Raw genomic sequence first — 14445 nt, 5'->3', positions numbered from 1 at the left:
CTCACATGCTCTCTTTTCCACACCACACTTTTGTTCCCTCCCAATCGGGCTCAGAGAGTATTTGATGTGGCCCACTAAAATACGTGCCCCCGAATATCTGAATGACACACTTGACTTGACCCATGCTGCTGTTCAGTACTTATATGGTGAATTCATGGAGAGAAGAGGAAAAACTGTCAAATAATTGACCAAATTTTGTATGTTCTGATGTAATACCCGGCTTTCACTAGACAAGCTCTTTCTTCAAATCACTGAGCTGTAAATGGGTCAAAATGACATACAAGTGTCGTCAACAATAAAGTAAAGGACCAAATAAAGTTGAAAACAGATGTGGCAAATTCTTAGAAATGTTTGTATTCACTTTGGTTTTATATGGTTTTGAAAAGCTGTTATAGCATTTTCAGTTTAAATTCTTAAAATGTCATTTGGTGCAATGGGTACAATTAATCATTATTCATATTTTTAAAAACTCAATTCAAAAATATAATTTCTTTTTGTAGAAGTTGCAGCACACCTAACATCTGAACTAACCCTGACTTGTCAGAATAAAACAAACAAATTATATGGTATTTTAAATACCACTTAATACCGTTGACAAAATCCAGATTTACTTTGTTACAAAATATAAAAAAAAATAATAATAATTTAAACTTATATGTACATTGCACCTTGGACCAAAAATGTGTCCTCCTCTGAGAAAAACACAATGAAGCCCAAACCCAAATGAGATTAACAAAATAAGTTATTCATCATCTTTTTAAGATTCTGGTAGCCTGCAAAAAGCAATTATGAGAACCTAACATCACATAGTTCATATGTGGACCAAAATACAACGTGTGCTGGCAAGACTTTCTAGATCAAAACGACCATCGCCTGGTTTCCAGCATCCCAATAAATGGCACTTGGCTTAAGGCTTGCCATAGTGAAAATGGGATTTACAGTAATAGTGTCCCTAGGTGGAAATGGATTAGACTTGAACAGCTACCTAGGGATGATCAAATGAGCAATTTCTTCTATAGATGGTCACCATAGCAATGACCTTTACACATGCCACTGATGGCAGCCAGTACAGCATATTTTAATACAAATGACAAGAATTTTTTTGGGATATCATTTTCCCTATAAGCTTAAAGGCACCTCTCTGGTTTACTATGATAAAATTTAGTGCAAGCTCAGAAAATATTAGTCAATAGACATTCGAAGAATTTTTCATGAAGGAAAAGTCCCACACTGCCATTCCAAGAACCTTAAAAATTACATTGCAGAATAATTGTAAGACGCACTTTACCTAACCTTTCTAGCCTTGCAATCTGCAGCTTTACTCCCCATGCTAAGGCCTTGTTGAAAGTGTATGAAATCTCCAAATAAAGCTGATGAGTTCTGATGAGGCCTGACACAAGCAAAGCAGAGCACCCACTGGAACGGCCCTGGAGCATCACAGTTTGGGGTCATTCTTTATCCCCCTCTGGGGCAGCTCGTTCACACTATCACACCTGTCTGTCAAAAGAAAGACTTACAAGCCTCAGCAAAGCGAACAAGCGAAGAGAGAAGGTTTAGCTATGCAATGGACAACAGGCAGAAATGGCTAAGTTTAACCTCATGTCCTGCTTTGACTTCATGACCAACATGATTTTAAAGAAACCAAAAGCCTTTTCTTCACACAACTGGCAAATTAATTTGCTTAAATCACATCTCTCTCTCTCTCTCTCTCTCTTTCTCTCTCTCTTAATAAAAGAAAAGAAGAAGAAAAACGAGTGTACTGACTAAACCATAGACATATGAACTATACAAACATTAAGGGATAAATTTGCATTAGATATCATACCACGTCATATATTTTTTTTAAATAATAATTAATTAATTAAAATGTCAAAGGTTCTGAAAGCTTCTTACACAGTTTGAACGACAGCACATAATTTAATACACAAAAATGATAGCAACTATTTGGTGGAATGGCTAGTCTACTGGGGTAAATATTTGAGAAATGAGTTTTCTAAATACTTTTTAGACGCTTAAAATGAAATATGTTTCATCAAATTTATGGATCAACAAAATAAATCAGGATTATTGTTAATCATGAAGCAACAACTCTCAAATTCACAACACATGCAACGTGTAAGGCCTAATTCATCACGCCGCCACAGCTGTGACGATTAATAGCCTTTTATTCAAATACTTCAACAAGTTTGCGTAAGGTTATGCAGATGAAAACCTTAAAACAATCCGTCCGCCAGACGTGCCTACCTTGGCCGAGTCAGGTGTTCAGGGTGGGCTGGAAATTTTTTGGATATCATTTTAATTCCAACAGCGTCCCTTGTCGTTAACTACTTGATGATTGTTGATTTGTTCATTTACAGCGGCACCTTGTGTTAAATAGAGGTAAAGCACTTAAGGGCGTCGAAGGAAACGCTTAATTTTGAATATATTTAAAATAATAATAATCTGAAAATAAAAAACGCATTTCACCTTCCTGATAGTAGGCTTATTTATAATAATAAAAAAATAAAATAAAAAACATTAAACTATAAGGAAAAAGCAGTGTTTATTTACAATCAAGCACAAAAGCAGAACAGACCAGAGAATGTGCGTTCTTGCATGTTATCTTCATGTTCATTTCCATGTATGGAGAGACATGAAGATAAAATTACACACATTAATTTACAACAGGTTTGTGACTCATCTTAAGACATCTCTTCTCGCTCTCTTTGTTCATAATACTAAAGCGGCTTCACCCAAAAGTTCACCCAAATATAAAAATTCTATCATCATTTGCTCAATTAGACAATTGGAATTATCTTCTAGAATGTTCAAGCGGTTCTGTTGCTTACAAAACAATGAAAATGGATGTTGACCAGGGACAGCTGCTCAAAAACAGCATTTAACATTCAGGTAAATAGCTTCTTTAGCATATAAAAAAAAAGGAGTTTGGAATGGCATGAGGGTGAGAAAATGATGGCAGGAGTTTCATGTTTGTGTAAACCATCCCTTTAATAGAGTTCATTTATATTCATTTTGCCTAATTAATCAAAGGCTTTCAGCTTTATTGAATTCCTAGAAAGTCTGAAACAATAATAAATACATTTGCTTTATGCATAGTCGAAATGTGACAATATCTGTGTATGTGAAGTTCTGTGTGTGAGTGCTTTATATGCTCAACCTTATATGCATTGCAATCACGATCCCATGGCAGTACACATGCTGACATTTCAACAATCACAGAGTATACAGAGTTCCGTCAAGTTCCATAATGGCAATTAGACTTTAATAGTCAGGTCAGTTCGTCTAGGGTAACATTAGTTTGACAGCAGATGCCAGACGAATAACAGAAGGCCCAGAAGGAAGCTGAAGCCTGTGGTGTTTCTGGTGGCGTGTCCTGCCACATTGCAGTCATCGGAGTAGCAGCAGTGAACTTTGACCCCTGGAGCTCTGTAGCCCTGGCTGTTAGCCTGGCTGCAGAAGGATTTGTACGAGCACGACTTCATTACGCCACCTAACAAAGACAAGACCGGTATGAGAGCGTGATTACATATTAATGTGCTTTGATCCTCCTCATAAGGAAGCTGTAGACCTCCTGCTATTTCTAAGCTTGTGCCCAGACAGAGCAGTCTGTCTTCCTTAAACACCAACCTGATCCAGTGCCTCCCCTTAAAACACACACACACACACACACACACACACACACACACACACACACAGTCGTTAATGATTTTTCTAAAGATTTATCCCGCCGTGATTCATCACCTACATCCAAGGAAATAAAAAAATGTTCTCGCCCAGTTTCCTCTCATTCATCCATGCAGGAAGATTAACTATTAACAATGTACCCATTAAACTTACTCCCATGTCCCCGAACAACAGCACATGCATCTGAGTAGCTCGGACACGTTTTGGAGCCCTGGCGATTACAGTCTTCATCTGTAGAGCCCATGCAGGTGTAGCACCTCAGCGCCTCACCTAAAGAGAGACAAAGGGGAGGAATGCAGCTGAATAGGAAGGCCTAAAGTGTAAGTGCTGATATATCAATATTTATTACTTTTCTTAATCAGTATTTTTTGTCTTGTTTTCCAGTAAAAATGAAATAGCATTTTTTTACTTGAAAATAAAATGTATTATTATTATTAACAAATAATTTATTTAGATTTTGTATCGCTTACTTTATTTAGTATGTTTATTTATTTGTTAATAGGGTAATACGAATTATTCAAGATACATTCACATATACATTTCTTTTGTATTAAAGGTTTTATATTAAAATTAAAAATATTTTTTTATATTAAAATAACTTTTTCTATTTCTTTTCCGACACTTTAATGATGTTGCAAGTCATGTCAAAATTGCCCACATGTGAACTATGGCTCAGTGCAATGCATCCATGTACACGAATGCCTATAGGCCACGGCTCCAACAATCAAGGCAAATTTCAATCTCCCAGGTGCCATAATAATTTGCATTTGACTAAAGCTTTATATATATTATGACATTTTTATTTGTTAGTGTAGAGAAGGGAAAATGACACTACTTTACAATGACATACACATATACACATCTCAATTTCCACCATGAAGCAGCTTTAAGACTGAAGCAAATATGGCATCAACATGAGATCAATAAAAAGAGATAAAAAAATGTAATCTAAAATCCCTGCTCCATGAAGTCTATAAACAGAACATTGACATTTCATCCTAGACAGATCTTTGCTTTTGCAAACCCAAGGGAAGTCAACAGAAGTCACAGCAGAGAAACATATCAGTGTTTTCAACTGTCTTGTAAATGCCCAACAGTATATGTTATGGCTAAGCATTCTTTCGCGTGCTTCTTTCTTATCTCCTAAAAGTGCTTTTTTTTTTTTTTTAGCAAACATCCTTTGAAGTTCAAACCAACAACATCAGAGCTCTATGCCAGCATGACTGTAACACCTTCAAAAACAGACATTGCTTTTTAAATCTGCTCTGTGTGTTTTAGCACTGTTAGTTCACCCTAAAGACATCCTTCTGCTGCATCTGAGTCACTCTCTTTGATAGCAAAGCCTTCAGTTCACAGGATAGACTCAAACTTATTTACTGGCAGGTTATTCAGGCTGTTTGGAATGAACTTTTAAAGTGCTTCTTGTTGAGTTAGTCTCAAGAGTTATACCACTATTCACCAATCATTACTCTTTTCAACATTGATAATGACTGAATGATTTCTGAAGATTCATGTGACAATGAAGACTGGAGTAATGACTGCTGAAAAGTCATCTTTGCCATAATGTCATTTTAAATTGTAATAATTGTACATATTTCAGAATGTTCTAGAGCAACATTCATATAAGAAATGTACAAAACACCCTGTTGAATACATATGAACATTTGAGATAAATCACTGGTTTGGAACTAATGCTGCGGTCTCCTTTATTTGCCTACACCGGAACCTTTCCGACAGAGGTTAAGAATAAAGTTCTTACGTATCATCTGCACAAAATCCATAACAAGAAAGAACAAGCATACTGTATGTCTCACCTCAGCTGTCACTTGTCAAATGTATCCAGACAGTTTCGTATTACAGCACATACTTGCAGTATGTTGGGAATATTTCAGCTGTCATTTCTCAAATTTACCGGGATAGTTTTGGACTAAAATAAAACAATTATAAAATGAAGTGCAAGAAAATATCCAATTATACAGTATCTGAGCCAAATCACCTCCATATACATTCAATATTATCTTCAATGTGTAATTTTAGTTTCCATAAAAAAGCAGCTTTTACTATACTCATTTAACACTCAATATTTCACAGCAGATGCATGTAAAGTTTCACTGAAGAATTGTGTTTTACACCATTACTACTGAATGCACTGTGGTTTTGGACAGTTCTAAATGTTAATGTGATATATTCACTCTTTTTGGGTCGAGCAATCAAAGTAAAATTACGCCACCAGACTTACAAACTCTTTTTAGCCCTCAATCTGTTTAAGGGATTGATTTGCACCAATTATTTTCTGTTAGTCCTTTAACACCGTCCTCAAGGCCAACAAGATATCCTCAAGCAAAAGGACACTTCAAAATGAGGAAATTGGATAATCATTAAAAATGATAAAAACGACAGAAAAGTAGCCTAGACAGAGGAGTCTAGACTAAAAAGCTAATTAGGATTTGTGAGTGTGGCGCACGTAAAGGAACTGAGAAGACAAGAGCAAAAAACTCTTAAAAAGTAGAAAAGAACAGAGAAGTACTCACTGTGAGCGGCGAGGAGGATGAAGCCCAGGCCCAGCAGCAGGGAGAAGTGGACCGCTCTCATGTCGCCGGTGGTCTATGGCTGTCAGGTTAGCACGATGAAAAGCAGGTTGTTTGCTCTTAAAACCCCTGAGCTTAAGCCCTTCTTTTGGAGAGCTAATACTCAACAGCAGTGAGGACACAGATTACCAGCCTTGTCCACTGAGGCCTGTGCTTCTGTCTTAAGATCTGAATGGGATTCTCACCATCTTGACTAATCAGAGATGAGGGATCGGTGACTGTGCTCCACCCATACAGTATGCGAGCCAGGGGTCTGATACTCCCTCCAGATTTCATTCAGCTAATGCCTCCATTTATCAGTGACAGAAACTCAAATCTATGTCACCCTTTGTGACATAGAAGAACAGTGATCACAGCCAATCAAACAGTTGATGCAAAGGCTATTTGAATACATGCATGTGGTAAGGGTAACCAAAATCAAACCTTTACACCAAATTAATGAGTAGATCAGCTTATAATTAACCTTCTATTTTTATAGAAGTTGTTCTTCCTACAACTTCTTCCTATTTTGTATTACTTATTTTATTACTACACTGTAAAAAATTATTGTTGGCATAACTTAAAAAAGTAAAGTTACCTGGTTGCCTTAAAATTTTGAGTTCACTGAAATTAAAATGGTATAGGTGATGTTGTAAACATATATAGCCTATATATATAGAGGCTATATATGTTTACGACATCACCTATACCATTAAGCATCGGTATCTTTCCATGTTCCAAAATTATTTATTGTTTATTCTTTCTTCTTCCTTGATTTTTCATAAATTCTACTTCTACTATTTTTTTCCCCTCACTCACAGACAGTCTGGTTCTGTGCCAGCATGTAATTGCCACTAATATAGCCTGTCTGGTGTGATTTTAAGACCCATCTGCCAGCTAACTAATGCATCTTTTTATGCACATACGTAGGTTCATGTCAGCAAGATTCATTGTTTGTTAATTAACAACATTATTGCTTTCTTAAAATGCCCTAGTGGGAGGCTAAAAACGTCTGCTGAATGAATAAATGTAAATGTAATTATTACTGCATCAAGCATCATGCCTTTACATTTTGTATAATTACTTTATGTCTGTGCAATTTGGGTCAGATAAACAGAAGAGCTGTATTGCCATCTTTTATTGCACTTTGTAAGCATGTCCTGTATAAATGACAGAGCTTCTGCTTTGTGAAACATCAGCTATAGCAGGACTGAGACAAAACCATTCAGATTAAATTAGCTCAGAACCACTGACAGTAACAAGTGGGTTCATTTATATATCAAAATAAAATCCAAAAATAAAATCAAACATCAGTGTTGCTAGAAGACAACGAAACAAATGAACAACAAGTATCTACAAAGATACACAAGGAAGCTGATCAAGCTAACAGTATCAAAATCTGCAGTTGTTTTCCTTTACTCTATTCAAGTCATTTCATATTTACAAAAACGTCAAGGCCTACAACATGCATTTTATAATCATGATCATGAATACCACTTTGTGACAACTGAATGATTAATTCATCTGTTTTATATTATATATATTCTCTCGTCATTCTGTTTTCAAGTTAAGAAGAGGGTACAACAGTTTAACAGTCGACTCCATCAGCGGTTGTCATGGCATCGACACTCATAACTTCAGACTCACTATAAACACATACTCTCTGTGTGTTTGTTTGTGTGTGTGAGCTATACAGACTCTCAAAAAAGTCTCTACTAATAGGGAGTACTTTCACAAGACCCTCAACACAGGTAAGTTGGTGTACATTAATACATCAAAATAAAGAGAAAATAATTACAGCCAGAATCTAGTGTGTCCTCCCAGTCGTTGGGACTCCAGTTTATGTGAAGACGTCAGTAGTGTGAGATCCTTTTGTTTAATAGGTTCATTGTTCTGTCCGTTAAAAAGAGGAAAAACAATAACGAACCCTTTAGTCTTGCTCCTCTGTCTTTACACTGTTGTCCAGTCATTGTTCTTGTGTCTCTTTGTGGTTCGGACAGAACTCTGTCGAATGGACGGCTAGCTCTTCCCCATCTTGGCAATCAATTCATCACAAATTTTGGTCAGTTCCTCTATCTCTTTGTTCTGTAAAAAGATAAAACATCATGTCAACATCTGAATGTTGGTAAAAAAAAATAAGTCTCTTATTTCCCCACGGCTTCATTTCTTTTTCGAAAGAAAATACAGAAAATGCAATGATATTGTGAGATATTATTACAATTTAAAACAACTGATTTTTTATTTGATATATTTTAAAATATAATTTATTCCCGTAATGGCAAAGCTAAATTTCCAGAATCATTACTCCAGTCTTCAGTCACATGATCCTTCAGAAATCATTCTAATATCCTGATTTTGCTGCTCAAGAAACATTTCAACATTGATAATAATAATGAATGTTTTTTGAGCATCAAATCAGCATATTAGAATGATTTCTGAAGGATCATGTGACTGAAGACTGGAGTTATAATGCTGAAAATGCAGATTTGCATCATTTTGAAATATATTACCACAGTTATTTAAAATTTTCATAATATTTAACAATATTACAGTTTTTTTTTTAATCAAGTAAATGCAGCCTTGGTGAGCATTAGAGACAAAAAATCTTACCGATCCCAAACTTTTGAACGGCAGCGTATTATATATAGTGTATACAATTAAATAAATAACATTATTTTAATTAAAAATCAACAATGTAAAAAAAAAAAAAAAAAAAGTAAGGTTTTAGGCTTGCAAGGTATGACTTGTGCTTGTGGATTTGCGAGTGTGAGCAAACCTTTTGTTCCAGTGTGCGCTCCAGTGAGTCCACCTTCATCTGTTCTTTCCTCAGACTAGCCTGATACGCTGCCTGCTCCTGCCTGGCTTTGGCTCTCACCTGAGAGATGTCGGAGTTTGCCCTGCACACGGTCAAAGACATGCCGTCATTTCATATTTCTAAGGACTCTTAAAGAACACTGAGTGCACAGTTTAAGTCTAACCCATAATTAGCCTAACAGATGTTGTTCCAGGCAACAGAATTCCTGAACAAAGCAAAGCATGTTAAAAACATATGCATGGATGAACTACCTGTGAACGATCTCTACTTACTTATCCAGTTTCTCCTCAGCGTGGATCTTCAAGGCCTGGTAGCGCTGCTCCTCCTTACGGACACGAGACAGGTACTCCTGTGCACATTTCTTCAGCACATCCTCATTCTGATGGAAAAACAAAGAATTGTAGTGTGTAAATGACTTATAATAATGATTAATAATGTTAACCAACAACCATAGTAACTTAGGCATTGTTTTAGATAGCTTGCGTTCAGTTTGGCTCCATTTCTGGTAATGTAATGACCACAATCTATTATAAGTCCCGAACTACATTTATCTCATTGAATATTCAGTTTTTCTCAGAAATACATCACAATATAGAATTGCAGATAGAAATGCACAAGATCTTTAACCATTAACAAAATGACTTACTTTGCGGAAGCCTTCCAAAACATCTTTCATCTTCTCGTAGCGCCGGAACAAGTCAGCAAGAGATTTCTCCACAGAGTTGAGATCAGCTAAAGCCTGGTCTTTCTCCAGGATCAACTGTTGGATAGTGTGATGAGACAAAGTCTTCTCCCTTTGTTCACCCTCTGAGACATACACACAAACACACAAAAAAATAAATTTTAGGTTTATATTATACGATACTAAAGCACACAACACACTCAAACAGATGTGCAAATCTGCTTTTGGATGAGGCAGAGGTTAATTTTACGGTCCTCTGAGTACTTCAGATGTGATGTTATACTCTACACCACTATGTCTACATCTTTGATAATGACAAATGAAAATGCAGATTTCGACCCTGCATCTTTGTGATGCATGCAGACAACACACACGCACGCACACACACACACACACACACACACACACACACACACTCACTCAATGATGGGCAAACCACTGAAACACGGTGAGAGATGAGAAGACCTTTCAAAGTCTTACTTAGCATAGGACTACTGAATGGTTCATTTTAATGAACTGGTTTAAAAAAAAACTGATTCACTGTTTAAAGGGATATTTCACCCAAAAATTTACATTTTGTCATCAGTTACTCACCCAAGTTGTTCCAAACCTGTATGAGTTTCTTTATTCTGTTGAACACAAAATACTATTTTTTAAAGAATGTTTGTAATCTATACAGGTTTGGAACAACATGAGGGTAAGTAAATTATGACACAATTTTTATTTTTGGGTGAACAATCCTTTTAAACTGATGTGTGTCTGGAACTAAATTCCCGAACTTTTATTGGAGTTAAATATATGTTAGTCTATCACGTTTCTAATCAATTATATAAAATGTATTCTATTTTTATTCGTTTAGTTTGAATGTACGCTACCATTTAAAAGTTTAGGGATAGTATTGTTTTTTTATAAAATAAATGAATACTGTACCTTTATTCAGCAAGGAAAAATACATTGAAAAAATACAATAGATTAAAAAGAATTCTATTTCAAATAAATGCTTTTCTTTTGAACTTTCTACAAAAAAAAAAAAAAAAAAGTTTTCAACTGTGATAATAATAAGACATGTTACTGTTGTAACTTTTTGTTTTCCTAAATGGTAGCTTGATTGTACTTAGCCTACTTTAAATGTAAATTTACTTTAGAAAAGTAAAGTATCAAAGTAGCTTCCCCAACACTGATGAGCTGGCAATGGAAGATGTTTGAGAATAGGCCTACAAAAGACCTGAAGAGCAAAAACAGATGATGCTAAAAGGAGAGACCCAATATCAGGCTACAGAAAGAGAAAACTCTCCTTGTCCGTCACTATCAGATGTGGTGGATTCATCACAAACAAAGAAAATAAAGAGCTGCTGTTACTTACCAGGCATGCCTGAGTGATTTATCAAATATTTATGGGGGACAGAGGGAGCAAAACAGAAAGAAGGGAAGGCATTAAGTCAAGCCAGCAGGGTGGGACACGTGAGAGAGAGAAAAGCGCGTCTCAAACATGGGTGGATTTAGAAATTAATGAAAGTGTCATGGAAGAAAGGTGATGAAAGCCAGAAAAGTGGCCAAGAAAACTGAACCAAGGAAAAATAAAAATGATGCAGAAGGTACATAAAAGAAAATAGTGAAAATAAAATCAAGTGGAATATTAAGGATGGTATTGTATCACGAAGAATGAAAAAAAGGCAATGAAAATATTTTTTTCTTTGTGCAAAGAGAGAAAAGCATGTCAAGGTTAAACCAAGATCACAATGTGAATGTGTAAGAATGCACAAGGCCTGCAGTATTTACGTGGACGTAAATACCAAAGAGGCAAAGAAATTGGATTAATTTGTCAGTGAGTGGGTGAGGCCTGTTTAAGCAGAAGCATGTTTAAGTTTTCTAAGTCAAGTGGAATATACAAGGAGACGTGAAGGTTTGTGCTTATAACTGACCAGTGTTTGGGTCCGTAGGCGTGAAAGATTTGTCTGCAAATTAAATGAGAAATTAACAAAAATGTGTTGGATATGTGTGTTGGTGTGGCATGACTGGAAAAGGGCTGTGCCTGTTCATTTGTAGCATTGTAGCACAAGTAAAGCACAGATAAATAGAACCGAAAAGGAGAAGATAAAATCCCCAGGAGAAGATGAAATCGTATTTAGCAATCAAGACTCACCGATCATCTCTGCAATGGTCTTTTCATACTCCATAACTATTCTCCTGTGAAGAATAAGCAAAAATCAAGTTAATATTCAAATAAGATGCATTTATACTGCAAGATCTGATCAGATCAGATCCTTTTAAGAATATATATATATATATATATATATATATATATATATAAATAAATAAATAAATGTTGTATATATCTGTAGTGTAAAAATTATTTTAAAAATCCTGTTTTCAGAGGAATAAAATAGGACTGATGTTCACCACCGTTCAAGTTTGGGGTCAGTAAGATTATTTTTAAAGAATGTAACACTTCTATGCAGCAAGGAAGCTTTAAATTGGTCAAAAGTGGCAGTAAAGACTTGTACATTGTTACAAAAAATTACACTTAAAATAAATGCTATTCTTTTGAACAAAAATGTATCTTGGTTTGCATAAAAATATTAAGCAGCAACTGTTTTCTTAATGCACCAAATCATCATATTAGAATGATTTCTGAAGGATCATGTGACACTGAAGACTGGAGTAATGATGCTTAAAATTCAGCTTTGCCATCATAGGAATACATTACATTTTAGAATATAGTCAAATAGAAAACAGTTATTTTAAATTGTAATAATGGTACACAATATGTTTTTTGATCAAATAAATGCAACTTGTTAGCATAAGAGACTTCTTTTAAATAACTGTAAAAAAAAATTTGACCCCAGACTTTTGAACTGTATAGTGTAGTCCAGAAACCATATGTCCTAGAGTCCAATTAAACCGGGATCTGTGTCAGATGATCCAATCACAAGTGGCTAGCATTAAACACAAGTGTAAGCAGGATCCAAAATGTTTTGTGATCTGTTCACTGAAACTACAGTACAAATAGAGACAGAAAATGGGGTTGGGCTTCATACAGGTACTTTCGCTAAAAGAACTAAAAATGTATAGAAGGGGAACATGTGTGCCATTTGTTTCTTTCTGTTCTCTTTGTGATTTACCAACATGCAGTAACACACTGACGTAGTGAGTGACACAAGTCAGAGACCCTCCCCTCAAAATCCGATCACAAGTGCTCACAGTTTGAGACACATTACAACCAGATCTATCTTGGCTGACCACTTGTGATCGGATCACCCCAGACGGATGTTAATACCAGATGTAAACAGGATTTAGAAGTGCATTTGAAAGTGTCCCAAATTGGATGTCAAACAATCCTAGTTAGTGTTTTTTCTGTTTGCATGCATGCAGAAAGATCCGCTCTTTCCCAGATGTCAGTAAAAAACGTACGTAAATGTAAATGCAACTTAACAGCACTGACAGCAATACATGCTGAGGTGACAATGACTTTAAATACTTCTAAACAAAGTTGATTACATGAAAGGTCAGGAAATTGGCCTTTGTTATATCATGTGTTTAACTACTAGAGTTCGGCTGACAGAAAGGCTTGCTTGGAGAAAAGCAGGTTGCCGGCACAGTAAGCAGATGGATTAGCTACGTCTTTCCTTAGCCTCTTAGGCCTTCCTTATCCTGAGCCCAATCAGGCTAATGCACTAAGCTCCATTCTTATCCACACTAACAAGGCCCAGTCCAGCTGGCTGGAATCCTCAACCCTCCCCGATTACCTTGTTCACTTTACTCCTTGAAAACAAAAGGACAGCTTTAAAACATGTCCTGTTCTTTCAGCTGTCTTGTGAATTAGACAACACTGAATTTTCTTTAATAGTGCAGTGAGGTGATAAAAAGCTGTGTAATATGACTGTCAACTGATTTAACCTCTCATTTAAAAGCTTCTAAAGCAAAAACTAATGTAAACCACCTTAAAATGGAGGTTAATTGAGTGACAAGACAGTTACATGTGTTTTCCAGATGGTTGAAAACAAAACTACATTATCTTTCATCTGTTCCCCCTCTTCTCCTGCCACCACATCTGACGCAGGAGAAGAGGGGGAATGACGTCGGCGTCGGGAAATGACGCAGCTCACAAGAGCACAGGAATCTTTGTTCTGTGAGAACACCCACCTCATCTCCTCCACCTCCCGTCTACTCTCCTCATATTTTCTCTTCCATTCCATGGCTTCTTTCTCTTTCAAAACAACCTGAAATAAGAATAGCATCACTTCACACAAATGAGCCTTTCACAATTGAAATGGTTAAACCAGCGTCATTCTGATGTTTCAAACTAAAAATCTTCTTATATTAAATAATAATGTTCTTATTTGCATATTTATCAGGTTAATAAACACTGATTGGTGAAGTTCGGCAAGTGATGAGAATGAAACCGGTTTTGAAAAAAAAAATGGAAATGTAACCACATAAATCATCTGAATGCTCTTAAAGTAGAAATAAAAATGTAAGTAGTGACAGATCTTTTCGTCCTTGTTGTGAAGTATAGCCGAGTGTAATGGTTTAGCAGGGACTTGGTTCTATCCATCGTTTGTGATTTCAGATTTCAGATTAGGTGTTCAAAAATGAATGCGAGCTTTCAGTCGACTCAGAAACACAGTGGTTTCACCAGAAAATCGAGTTATGAGAAATCAAGTAATTTTCATTTAATGCTGCCTTTAAATCTTCTG

At 35.9% G+C, this 14445-nt stretch overlaps 2 protein-coding genes across 2 annotated transcripts in view; both read right to left on the bottom strand.

Moving 5' to 3' along the window:
• Positions 1-2523: 2523 nt before the first annotated feature.
• ly6pge (lymphocyte antigen 6 family member pge) lies at positions 2524-6560 on the bottom strand. Its single transcript, XM_084391660.1, has 3 exons — positions 6216-6560; positions 3838-3954; positions 2524-3490 (listed from the first exon to the last, which is right to left on the bottom strand). Exons 1-3 carry the CDS (start codon positions 6274-6276, stop codon positions 3294-3296), a joined length of 375 nt encoding a protein of 124 aa, XP_084247786.1. The 5' UTR covers positions 6277-6560; the 3' UTR covers positions 2524-3293.
• A 475-nt stretch (positions 6561-7035) lies between these two features.
• tacc2 (transforming, acidic coiled-coil containing protein 2) overlaps positions 7036-14445 on the bottom strand; it is a 62782-nt gene continuing 55372 nt past the window's right edge. The window contains exons 20-26 of the mRNA XM_084391969.1: positions 13892-13968; positions 11892-11935; positions 11671-11703; positions 9713-9873; positions 9339-9445; positions 9028-9148; positions 7036-8336 (exon numbers count right to left, since the gene is read on the bottom strand). Coding sequence (XP_084248095.1) covers positions 8271-8336; positions 9028-9148; positions 9339-9445; positions 9713-9873; positions 11671-11703; positions 11892-11935; positions 13892-13968 — 609 coding nt within the window. The 3' untranslated portion in view covers positions 7036-8270. The remainder of the gene's footprint in view (positions 8337-9027; positions 9149-9338; positions 9446-9712; positions 9874-11670; positions 11704-11891; positions 11936-13891; positions 13969-14445) is intronic.

This window comes from Rutilus rutilus (genome assembly GCF_951802725.1).
Source record: "Rutilus rutilus genome assembly, chromosome: 20".
Classification (NCBI taxonomy): domain Eukaryota; kingdom Metazoa; phylum Chordata; class Actinopteri; order Cypriniformes; family Leuciscidae; genus Rutilus; species Rutilus rutilus.
Note: the sequence above shows the minus strand (reverse complement) of the source record. Positions and strands in the feature narration are given on the sequence as shown.

Bases quoted from the DNA above. Each gene is read 5' to 3' on its own strand.
- ly6pge (XM_084391660.1), bottom strand. From the start codon at position 6,276: ATGAGAGCGGTCCACTTCTCCCTGCTGCTGGGCCTGGGCTTCATCCTC. The intron at 3,955-6,215 runs GTGAGTACTTCT...GTCTCTCTTTAG, and splicing joins CATCCTCCTCGCCGCTCACA to GTGAGGCGCTGAGGTGCTAC. The intron at 3,491-3,837 runs GTAAGTTTAATG...TGTCTTTGTTAG, and splicing joins TGTTGTTCGGGGACATGGGA to GTGGCGTAATGAAGTCGTGC.